The sequence below is a fragment of the Cupressus sempervirens genome, chromosome 3, assembly GCF_028749045.1.
Source record: "Cupressus sempervirens isolate cs-2001-9-10 chromosome 3, ASM2874904v1, whole genome shotgun sequence".
In the NCBI taxonomy this organism is placed as follows: domain Eukaryota; kingdom Viridiplantae; phylum Streptophyta; class Pinopsida; order Cupressales; family Cupressaceae; genus Cupressus; species Cupressus sempervirens.
In genome coordinates this window covers 286,391,484-286,404,461 of record NC_143120.1, presented here as the reverse complement: position 1 = coordinate 286,404,461, position 12,978 = coordinate 286,391,484, and the positions used below count along the sequence as shown (strand labels likewise).

The window sequence follows — 12,978 nt, the reverse complement described above, 5'->3', positions numbered from 1 at the left end:
ATTAAATTTGCCATCATACATTTGGAAGGAGTTGCATGTGATGAAAATTTTAAAATTGGAATATAATGTATTAACAATACACTTAAATGAAGTTTACAGATGCTATAAAAAGCGTTAAATAAAAAGCAAAGTTGTCTAAATAAAGACAATGTCTAGAAATATAAATAATTAAGAGAATTCAAAAGAAAGCCTAAATGATCATTAACTAAGGTTTTAGAAGAATGAGCTAAGTTTAGCAAGAACCTAGGATACTAAAAATAATCTAATATATGATTGGTGGCATTATTATTCAAGGGCACCAAAACATAGCAACTTATTATGAATTCACACAGAGGCTTAAACCGATTTGATAAAAAACATCTTGACAAGAACTAACACAATTAAAACAATAGGAATCGTAGATTATTTAAAAAAATAAAAAAATATAGTACTACAACTTATAAGCAATATCAAATGAAGAAGAAGAATGTGAAACACAAAGGAAGAAAAAGAAACAAGAAGATCAAGTAAATGAAATTAGTACATTTGTCACCCTTTAAGTAGAATCTAAACACCCTTTTAAAATCCATAGTGTTTTAAAGGAACAAAAAAGTAACAATACTTGTAGATAGCAGTGTCACTCATAAGTTCATCCTTGAAGGTCGAGGGACAAGAATGAAATGAGAACTAGAAAACTTTGAAGGTTTCAAGGTGGTCATGGAGGATGGATTTGCTACTCTATGCACACAAAAATTGTCACACTAATCTTGCAAAGATGTCTAATCGAAGAGGACATCTATGTGATGAACATGGGTGATATTGAAGTGGTACTCAACATCCAATGGGTGCATTTCTTAGGGAGAGATTACCAAACTTTTAAAGAGTGGAGTTATGTTTCAACACGATCGCAAAGAGGTCTTAGAAGGTCTATGAGATGGGACACCAAGGTAGTTTCATCTAGAAGAATGGATTGAGCTTTTAGACATTGTCAAATGTATGAAACCTGAAAAGTCTTCAAGGGAAGAAAAAACTATACATGTAGACGTCCAACCTATCTTGAACAAACAAATAAACGATTTTGGTGACATTCCTCCTGAACTTCCACCAAAAGGGGTTTTTTAATACAATAACTTGAAGAAGGGGCAAAATTAAATATCACCACACCCTATTGATATCCAAGAATTTATAAAGAAGAAAGTGAGAACACTATTAATGAATTTTTGTAAATAGGACATAATATGTCTAGCTTTAGACCCTGTGCTTCCTTAGTTGATTATAGGACCCCTAATAAAAATACCATTAAGAATCGTTACCCCATTCGCAATGCGGATGAGCTAATTGGTGAGCTTCATGGGACAATCTACTTCTCAAAAATAGATCTACATTCAAAATACCACGTATTACGTCAAGGAAGGAGATGTCCACAAAATAACTTTTAGATAACTTTTAGGTGTCATTTTGGGCACTTTTAGTTGCTTGTCTTGCCATTCCTCTACTACCTTCCAATCTTGCATGAATCAAATTTAGAAAACAACTAAGGAAATTTCTTTTGGTATTCTTTTTTTGACATTCTAATTTATAGCAAAATCTACGAAGAACACTTAAGGCATATATATGAAATGTTGGGTCTAATTGAACAACAATTGCTATTTGTGAAAATGTTCAAATGTGAATTTGGATTGGAGGAAATTTTATATCTAGGACACCAAATTAGTGCCCAAGGTTAGCATTGATGAAGAAATGATTAAAGCCATAAGAGATTGGCCAAGACTAAGGAATTTTGGGACTTTGCTTGGCTAGTGTAGAAGATTAGTTAAAGGCTTTTCGTAACTAAGTACCTTTCTAACAAACTTACAAAACAATTAGAAGATTTCTCTTGACATTCTTCAACAACATTCTAATCTATGGCAAAACTTGGAAGAACACATGAGGCATAGATGAAATTTTAGGGATACTTGAACAACAATCACTCTTTGTCAAAATGTTCAAATGTGAGTTTGGATTTGAGAATATTTTATATCTAGGACACAAAATCATTGCCCAAGTTTAGCGTTGATGAAGAAAAGATTAAAGCCTTTTGAGACTGGCCAAGGCTAGGGACTTTTGGGACTTTGAGGCTACTATAGAAAATTAGTTAAAAGCTTTTCTTAGCTAATTGCCCCTCTAACAAAGTTAACCGAGATAATTAGTTAAAGGCTTTTAATTGCTAATTGCCCCTCTAACAACGTTAACCAAGAGAAGTGCATTCTCATAGAATATAGAGGCCCAACAAGCCTTTGCGAAGCCAAAAGAAATAACAATTTCCCACCCTTTCCCAACACTTCATTACCATTTGAGTTGGAATGTGACTCTTTTCGAGATGGTTTGGATTAGCATTCATGCAAAATGAGCATCCTATAGCCTTTGAAAGTAGAAAACTAAAAGAATATGGAAAGAACTATTCCATATATGATAAGGAAATGCTTACAATCATGCACGCCTTAGCATAATTTGGAGAAAACCTAGTTTGTGAGAGATTCATTGTAAAAATTAACCATTAGAGCTTGAGATTCTTCGTAAACCAAAAGGGTTGCAATGATAAACAACAAAAATGGGTGAACAAATTTCAAGCCTATGAATTTCCCATCAAGTACATGAAAGGGAAACGTATTGTTGTAGCCAATGCCTTATCATGAAGATCCCACCTAGGCTCTTTGATTGATATCTCCACCAAATGGAGACATTCCATAATCTAGTCCATATTAGAAGGAAAACTACAAGATGAAAGGTACCAAATAGTTGATGAACTCATCATTTATATATCACTCCAAGATCAAAGATGAAGGTAAGAATAATGAAAGCTAACCTTGATACACCTTTGGCAAGGCATCAAGAGTACTACAAAACTTACAAACAAATAAGAGAGATTTCTCATGGAAAGATTACGAAGGGAGATGTCCTAAAACATATCAAAGAGTGCATGGTGTGTCAAAGGAATAAAGAACATATATTTCTTGAGAGAGTACTACTTCAATCCCTATCTATAGAAAATTAGAAATGGGACTTTTTTTGATGGATTTCATTACAAGGCTCCGAAGGATACAAGGCAAGGATTGTACATACATGATGGTGGACGGTTTGACTAAAAATGCACATTTCCATACAATATAAACTGATCTATTGAGCACCTCAAGTGGCGGATGTCTTTTTCATAGAAATTTTCAAATTGCATGTTTTATCCAAGAACATTGCCAGTGATAGGGACAATCGATTCCTTAGTTTGTTTTGGCAAGAGCTATTCAAATTAGCAAGAATTGAACTCATCGCAAGTACAAGTAGCATCCTTGAACTGATGGATAGACGAAGATGGTCAATAAGTGGCTTGAGGGATATATAAGTTGTCATTGGACAACAAATCACATGGGTAAAATGGTTACACCACTACTCATCATAAGTTAATAGGAGCGAGTTCTTTCAAAGCGTTGAATGGGTACAAGGCAACCTCATTTAGAGATTTAGTTCTCATTGAAACTTGAGTACCAAGAGATAGTGATTTAGTACAACAATGTGTAGGCCGTAGTTGAAAACTTACCCGTAACTCGCTGAAGTCACGAGTACTCGTGGTTAAAAAAATCCTAGTCACTTGCAAGTTTTCTTGTGGACAATTTTCAATAAAAATTGCTGCAATTCATTGCTTGAATAAAAAATAGTTATTTTCTCCTCTTTTACCCTTTGGATTAGTTATAAATGAAACTCTTCTATATAAAATTACCACAACATTTGTTTCCAAAGACTTTCTCAAGAAAAACTCGCGATTTAGCAACAACAAAGCTTAGGGTTTTAGGGCATGCATTGACAGAGCTGTCGATTTTCCTATGAGACTTTGTTCACTCACTATGCCTTAGTTATGTTTGGAAAATAAAGAATATGAATTCAGTAATGTATTGATATTTGGTAAAGAATAAAAAGAATTCAGTAATACTTTAAATTAATAGCATTTTAATTCTATTCATTCCTTTTATTCTTTGTATGTTTAAATAAATATTTGGTAATTTATTTTATTTTAATTTATATATATATATATATATATATATATAACTACATATATTAATATATATTGTATTTTAAAAAAATAATAAAATCTCTATATATTTGGAAATCAATATGTTAATAAGATACGAATTTTAAGAAATTATATATTTTCCAATGTTCAATAAGTTTGCTAAGTTATTGTTGATCTTTTTCCAAGTTCAAAAAATATTTGGGTCAGCCAAGTAATTGCCAAGTCCAAGTTTTTAAACTATGTCGTAGACTTTATGAATACACTTGAAGATTTGATGCACAAAACCATACATAGTGCTGTGTACCATGTAAGTCAACCATTGACTATCAAATTATCAAATGACAAAGATGAAAGATTCAAAATTCATTGTTCAAATATGAAGCAAAAAAGTTAAAAAAAAAAAAAAAAAAAACTTTTCATGCAACATGCCGCTGCACCTCTCATGCACCCTGGGCACACCCCGTGTGCACCCAAGCTTGCACTTGGGATGCACCTGCGTTCCCACGTCCCACCTGGGTGCTCCGACCGGTGCGGCCGTAGTGCATCAGCGTTTTGGCTGCAGTGGGGGTGCTCTGGTGCATGCACCTGGGTTACTGCTTTTTTGGCCTTTCTAGTGACCTATTTTGGGGTTAGAAGGTTGGATTGACTATATAAACCAAAAAAAATTAGAAAAGGAAAAAAAACTACTTTTCTGGCCATATTTGGCCTCGGTTGTGCTGCCGCTGCAGATTTGCAAATTCGCCTAAAAAACGGCAAAGTTCATGCCAGGTTCATCTGACAGAATTTGGGCAGACTTTTGCAAGAATATGACAAGGACCAGACTTTGTGGTTGCCAAGGAAGAATTTGGTAACATGGGATATAATGCATAAATTTTTTGTGAAGCATTGACTACCAGATGCAGTTTCTAGTTGCCTAGAGGTTGTTCCCTTATTAATATATTACAATATTTAACAATATAAGTTCTGATGATATCAACAATATAACTTTTGTGGATCCAGCAGCATTTTGATATTACTTATTCAGTGCATCTTCTTGGATATAGTTGCAATATTATTACAATTCAACTTTCCATTCAGAGTTTATATGACTTTATTCCTTTTCCCTCTCGTTGTTCTTGAATTCAAATTTAAATATTATCACGGGTAAAGTTCATTATTTCATTGTTGCTTATGAGAAAATTCATTTTGTGCATATGCTTTGATTCTGGGCTAAGCTCCTGGGATATGAATATGGATATAGATAGGATGCAACTCTTTTCTTCAGGTTGCAGGAATCAATTATTACATGATGGTTTGGCCAGTGATTTCAATTCGTAGAAGTCCATAAAGACTCCATCTTTCAAGATCTCTTGAAGATATCTATATCTTTGGAATTTATTTTTCACTGATTAAAATGTTGAGGAGGATCTATTGTGCCAATATTTGTTCCCCTTTTCTTGGAGGCATATTACACTTGACTTCCTTAAATTTAAAAACAAAGAATATGATAGCTAGAAAAATTGCTATTTTCTCATCTCAGTTTTTAAAAAGCAAGTTGGAAGAGAATTTCCAGAGTGTGATTCAAGTGACTAATTCAGTTCATCATGCTTTCTGAAACCTCAAAAAGCAAGTGTTGTCCGAAATTGATCTATGGATGCTTACTAATTTTAGATGCAGTTAAAAGTTATTTGTGCTAAACCTTCCTAAATTAATTAATCTATCTGCATACCTAGATGCTTTAGTTCCCTGTGCTTATTTTTTCCCATTTTCAAGAAGCATTTTCTACAATTCTTATCAAGAGGGGTATACAAGATCTTTCTTTGATATATGCTGTGTTTGGCATTGATTCATGTTGTTGAATTGAGTATTTGACAGGAAAAGTGATTCCAGATGACATTGAGACACAGCGTCGGATGCTTTCTGCTGGTGCTGAGTATGTATTGTGTAAGGTGAGAAAATATTGTGCTTTTACTTCAAATATTGTACAAACTTGTGCTTTTAAAATATCAATCATCATTGATAGCAAGAATACACAGCTTGTAGCCAAACCAATCTTTCCTGAAAGTAAGAATAGACAGCTTCAATCCAAATCTGTCTGATTTTTATTCTATTCTCAGGGAGATACTGCATTCAAGGAAAATATTAAAAACATGGAACGCAGAATATTCAAACATTTCTGCCCTTATATCAATAAAGAAGATTTTGGGTTTGTTAAATCAATTCTTTCATATGAGTACATCTGTAGATTTATAGGCAGCATGCAAAAGTGATTTGCTTGTGTATTTGTATAATACTGTTGCTTGCTATATTACAATAATTCTAAAATGAAAACTGTACGAGGTGTTTCCCAAAAGAAGTTAGAACTTTTGGTTTGTACTTTGTTTAAAATCAAACTTGAATATGATTTACTATGGCACATTTTAGTTTTAGCTTACAAAGGTATACTACAGCTTATTCATTAAACTTTTATAAACGAAACATTATGGTTTTTATTCTCCTCGTTCCTTCAGTCATAGTGAAGGTATACGACAGCTTATTCAGATATATTTTACACAATGATGTGCCTTAGCTAAACTGTGTATCCTAAAGGTGGCTTGCAATTTCACTCATCGTAGAACAAGGTCAAGTTGTCATCAACAATATTTGAAGAGAGTACATAGCCTAAACAAAACTACACAAAGGGGAAACAGTATTCCAAATAGTTATGCTTCTTGGCAGAAGAGTTTGAGATAGAGAAATAACATTTTTAGAAGCAATATACCTCTTGTATACTATATCTTATTCAGCCATATTTTACACAATGACGTGCCTTAGCTAAACCAGCTGTGTATCCTAAAGGCGGCTTGCGATTGCACTCATCCTAGAACAAAGTCAAGTTGTCATTAAGGATATTTGAAGAGAGTGAATAGCCAAAACAAGACTACACAGAGGCAATGATATTCCAAATAGGTATGCATCTAAGAAGAAGAGTTTGAGATAGAGATATAGCATCTCTAGAAGCAATGTACCTCCTGTGATGAAGGCCAACCAAAGCTGGTTTTGATCCAAATGCATCCTCCAGCCTGGCTGAGTACCCAAAGCCCTATTGTGCAGCGATATATCCTTGAAAACGGTGCCACCTTGGTGAAACAAGTTGCAAATTCTGTCTCACTTGAGAAGAAGTAATGTTCTTTCCTTCAAATGTCGTTTCCCTAGAAAATCTCAACAATGGACATCTATTTTATCAAGAATAGATGTTGGGATCCACATGACAAAAAACATATATAACTTAATTGCTTGCGTGATTGCCTTTGTCAAGGTGATACCACTGTCTAATCTAAGCAATTTTTCTCCCAAAACCAACAAGTTATTATACAGTTTACAAAACAATCTACTGATAAGAAAGCTTTGGAAATCCGTAAGAAAAGAGAGATCCCCAAATACATACTTAGGCAGTTGGTCCACTGGGAAGCTGAAATGCTTTTAGTCCTATTTTGAATTCTCAGATGAGAGCTAACAGAAAATTATTGATTTGTTTGGGTTAATGAATTGGCATGAGAACTTTCCATAATCAACTAGGTTACTATGAAAAATCTGAGGTTGCCTAATATCTGCTTTACCTCGCAGAAGTGTCACCCGCAATGTGGAGGTGGAAGAATTCATGACTTGAGCTTATAATACCCTTGAGATAAGTGCAATCTTATAACTTCCTTATGCAGCATCCGGGAACTGGATAAGGAGATAATGGGTTACCCTACTGAATACCTTGAGAATTAGAGATAAAGTCAGTAGGGGCACCATCGAATGATATTGAGAACCAAAAATGAGATGCAAAATTCATGACCTAATCAATTTGGGGGAGAAACCAAAGGTTGCCAACATCACTGAAAATAGTAATCCACACAATCATAAGCTTTTGTTATATATAACTTAATTGTGGTCCTAGGGATCTTCTCTATTAAAGCAAAAATAAAAAAAACTGTTTCATGAATGAAAATAATGCTGTCCAATATTTGCCTCCCTTGCACAAAACCTCCCTGCTAAGAAGAAACAAGGGAAGGTAGAAGTGGAAGATTCTGTTGGCTACGGTTTTAGAAATAATTTTATGCATCACATTAAAAAGAGCATAGGCCTGAAATCGGCAATGACAATCAGATAGTCTTTTCTAGGAATGAGAACAAAAAAATAACATTTGAAATTCTCCTGTACTTCTTGGAGGATCTAGATTCATCAACCATCACAACCAGATCTTTGCCTAGGATGTCTTAGAAATATTGAAGTAACTCTGCCTGAAAACATCTTCTTGGTTCTTTATCCGTTTTTATCATGAAGATTACTTCCCTAATTTTTCCTCGGCAGGTTCTAAAATCCTCTTATTTATATCTTTGTTAATCTAGCAAGGATAATTTGTGAAAAGAGAAATATCTCTTACCTCAATTAACTTGGGCACATTCAAAAGATTTGAGGAGAACCAATTTGCTTCCATCCTAACATTAAGGGATTATTGAGGAGAGAATCAAAGGAAGCCAAAATAGAGCTGATTGTATTGATTGATCTTTTAATAAACCCCATTTGATATTGTTTTTGGAAATTTTACCTACTTCCGAAAGCCATTCATCTTTTGAAGGTTCCGTCTTTCAAATATTAACATTGAAATTAATGGAGAATCTCAGATTCTTGGGCCAACAAAGCATCCAAAAAACAAACATGTTGAACAAGATCATTGATCTCAACCAAACCCTTTGTTTTCCTTAAAGGATATCTTTGAATATCTCCTTTTTCTTAATTTGCACTAGAATTCTCAAATAAGGTATAGATTATGTTAAAGAGAGTAAATTGCCAACTTTGTATCTTGAATTAGGGCCTGTAGCTAGGTTAGTTATCAATAGACAAATAAGCATAGACTTCGATAATATTTGAAAAAGAATTCTAATCATTATTATATAATAGATGAGCAAATACATGTAATTCCACAATGTTACCAACAGAATCATAAACACCACTATAATTAATATAATATACAAGCATTATTCTGTTAAGATCTTCACCAATAACCCACCATATCATCAAGTTCCTTTGGGCATCACACAAGGCACCTTGAGCCTGTACATCAGGCCCAGGAGCTTGGAATGACACTTGTCATTTGGCCTCTCAATCCCTCTTGGGTCACCACTGTTTGAATGCCCCTCTTGGGTCACCGCTACTTGAATGGACCTTATTCTACTTGCTTCCTTGCATCCACCCTAATCGCTCCCTCTATAATGGGACAGTTCAATGGGTGTAGGTCTTAAAGGAGTCTTTTACATCATTATACATGCCTCCACATCAAGAAGTACCATGGGGGATCACACAGGGCTCCTCAAGCATGCCAACTGTAATTTTATTTAAACATTGAATAATAAATTGCATTAACAATGCACAAATAAATAAATTTTCACAGACACTAAAAATAGCTTAACTGAAAGGCAAGTTGTTTAAATTAAGACACTGTCTAAAAGTAGACCAGATAATGAAAACTAATAATAAATCTCAAATGACCATTAACCAAGGTTTTAGAATAATGAGCATAATAATCTAATACAATCAAGCCCAAGAGCATGGAATGACACCCGCCACTCAGCCTCCCAGTCCCTCACCAGTACTCAAATGGACTTAATGCTACTCGCATTCCTTTGTGATCGTCATTTTACAAGTAAATTCAGTCCAGAGGCTTTCATATTTTCTGTTGAATCCTAATATTGACATATCAAGGTATATAATCAGTCATGGACAGCAGCTATATTTGATGTATTTTGGTATATATAATTCAGATCTGCTATTTACAGTTCTATTAATGTTAAATTTCAGGGATTTAAGGGTTTGTTGTATTGCTCCGAGCCAATCTTTATTCTGATCAGCACATTATTTTCGGTTTAGTTTGTAGATACATTTTCATTTTGGTTTCCAAAAAGAAAACAAAAAAATGGAGAAGTAAGAAAAATCTAGATTGTTGATACTGCACTATAGATGTATGTATTGTTTAAAATAAATGTTAATTGAGTAGATCATTCTTGAATGAGTATGTCATTTTCAAAATTTCAGGTCCTTTTCTGGGAAAAAGCAAGAGACGAATTGGAGAGGTTGAAGCTGCGGCTGTCAGAAATATTCAATGAAGAATTATCCAGAGTCATGCTCTTACTTTTTGTTTTTTTCCAAACTCTAGTGTCTTATAATTAATAAGTGGCTGGGTTGCTTGGTATATGACAAATTGAAGATTTATTTAGTATTTGATTGGTTAATCAGTTGCAAGCACCAATGGAGGGATTAAAAGACTGGTTGGAAGCTCTCTATACAGCTGGTGTGCCTTGTGCAATTACATCCTCCTTGGATCGTCGGAGCATACTTGCAGCTCTTGAAAGAATGGGACTCTGTAACTATTTTCAGGTTACTAGTTTTAAGATCCAGAAAGTGTAGAAGTTTTCTTTCATGAATTTATTCTTGAAGCCACATCCAGTAAGTGTTTCTATGGGAATAAGTCTACAGACATTCTTGCATTGGCACATACATATATAAATCTGCATCCCAAAAGGATGTTGTGTTTCTAGCTTTGCATGTTAAAATATACTCATTGAATCTCTCTCAAAAAACTTGTTAAACGCCACATCCTTTGCTGCTTACTCAGTAAAGGTAGTCTAGGAAATTGAGACTTGACAAACACTGCAATTACGAAATGCTTTTCATTTAGTTTGACTTCTGGAAGAAAGTAAATATTTTAAAAGTAATACATAATATACAGTACTAGTATGCTACATATAGTAGCACCCTGACTAATTCATTTTCGAATCTCAACGATGTTCTGCTCACCCTCAACTTGATCCTTTTTTCCAGGTCCCCTTGAGTCATGTCCATACATTTCTCATTGAGTCCAATCGCATGCATGTTGCATTTCCATGCATTACACCCAATTATCATAGAAAGTGTTACCACAAGTTTATAATAGGTAAATTAAAAGTGAAGGTAATTTTTAATGTTGCCACCAGGCAAGATACCAACTTGGTATTGAGATCCCTCCTAATGTGAGCATTCCACTTGGGGATTGTCTTTCTACCTACCTTTCATATTATTCAGATGAGTTATATGATCCTAGCCCCCCTGTGATTTGAACCTTTACCACCCGTTTAGAGTATATTAGCTTCACCATTTGGCCAACTCAAAATAGACTGAGCCAACAAAACTTATATTGTAGAGGTGTGTCACATATCAAGCTACATGAGTTTGCAGACATAGCATTTGTTGATTCCATGGCATTACTATATTAGATGGATCTTTCTATGTACTTGAAAAGTTAATATCTTTTAAGGCAAAAATATTTAACAACTGCTTTTCATTTTATTTATCATTGTACAGGCTATTGTGGCAGATGAAGATGGAATGGAGTCCATTGCACAAAGATTTCTTTCTGCTGCTGTAAAGGTCAGATGAGAATAAATTGCTGAGATATTACCTGAACTATATAGATTGGTGAATCCTCTTTGTCTGGTGACTTGATCCTTTTCCAAGATCTGTACAAATAGTTGCATTATAATTTCTGGGACTAAAGACAAAAAGTATATTTGAACATTCCTTTGACATTTTGGTAATATTTAGAAAAACTACGGTCATTGAAATCTTGTTTAGGAAAATTTTAAATGCTGGTTCTTGATGTATTTTATTTCGTAATGTTTTGCAGTTGGAACGACCACCTTCCAAATGTGTTGTTTTTGAAGATGATCCTAGAGGCATTGCAGCTGCACACAACTGCACAATGGTGGCAGTGGCTTTGATTGGTTCTCATCCAGCGTAAGTAAAATGTTTCTTGTTTTAACCATTCATCAATTTTGTCCAGAATCAGAATTCTTGTGTATGTGCACACATACGTATATGTGTGCTTTTCTTTAAGAATAAATGAAGGACACTGTAATTCTGAAGTAATAGGTAGTGCATGTTATGCAACATAATATGGATCTTCATTGAAGAATGATTACATCCACCTTAAGTTGGGGGGGGGGGGAAGATTAGAAGGATAACTGTGATTAAAATCCTTTTATTTTTGCCCTTATGTGCACAGATATGAATTAGTGCAAGCAGATCTTGCTGTAGCCAGCTTTACTGAGCTTTCTGTTTTCAACTTGCGACGACTGTTTTCAAATAAGGGCTTCAAATTTATGGATTTACAAAAACAAATTGTCGAAAAACGCCCATCCAGAAGAAAGCTTACTGTTGACACTATCTTTTAGTTTATAAGAGAGAGGACATTCTAATTTCTTCCTTGGGGCCTGACCTTTGGATCATCTACGTTATTTTCTGCTGTATTGAGTTCAGCTGTAGCAACTACACATTTTTTTGTAGTTTGTTTACACCCTTTGCATCCCTGTTCAGAACTTGTGAGTAGCTGATGTTGGGCACTTTCTTTGCTTGGCCAGAAGGTAAGGGAAAGAAATTATAGGTCTTCGTTGGCACTGTTCCATATGGTATGCTGATCTTTAGAAGCTAAGGGAAGACCAAGTGGTATTATTTACATTGATAATCTAATGTTTTCTTGGATAGGGAATCATTTGTCTGCTTGCTATTATTTATACAGCTCATCCCTAGTATTTATAGCACGTTCATCTGTTTTATACAAGCATTTTCTGCACCTGAATATTGTACATTTTGGTCAGGAATAGTGTGAATTTGTAATAAAGAGTACAATAAAGTTGTAAGAGCTTCAATCTTCGGTTTCCATACTAAGTTCATTTACTACTCTCGTCATTGGTTCAGATGCTTTTCTATGAGAATTTCTTTATCACCTTATGGAAGTAATTGTTATTAAAGACTGAAAGAGATCATACCATTTGAATTTATAGGAAGGATTGACAAAGATTGTTATTGCTATCTAATGGTTGAGTTGATGAGCAGCCATGGTCACCAGGTGTCTTTGGTCTTCATGCTTTGAATTTGTGTTGTTCCAAAAACTTGACCATGTGTCTGGCTTTAAGGGC

The 12,978-nt window shown here is 34.5% G+C and overlaps 1 protein-coding gene across 2 annotated transcripts in view; it reads left to right on the top strand.

Annotated features, from left to right (window-relative positions):
* LOC149566075 (Haloacid dehalogenase-like hydrolase (HAD) superfamily protein) overlaps positions 1–12,721 on the top strand; it is a 48,288-nt gene extending 35,567 nt beyond the window's left edge. For both annotated transcript variants that reach the window (XM_089819510.1, XM_089819509.1), the window contains 6 exons: positions 5,876–5,949; positions 10,061–10,144; positions 10,262–10,402; positions 11,366–11,431; positions 11,688–11,797; positions 12,066–12,721. In XM_089819510.1, coding sequence (XP_089675636.1) covers positions 5,876–5,949; positions 10,061–10,144; positions 10,262–10,402; positions 11,366–11,431; positions 11,688–11,797; positions 12,066–12,234 — 644 coding nt within the window. In that variant the 3' untranslated portion in view covers positions 12,235–12,721. The remainder of the gene's footprint in view (positions 1–5,875; positions 5,950–10,060; positions 10,145–10,261; positions 10,403–11,365; positions 11,432–11,687; positions 11,798–12,065) is intronic.
* Positions 12,722–12,978: the final 257 nt, after the last annotated feature.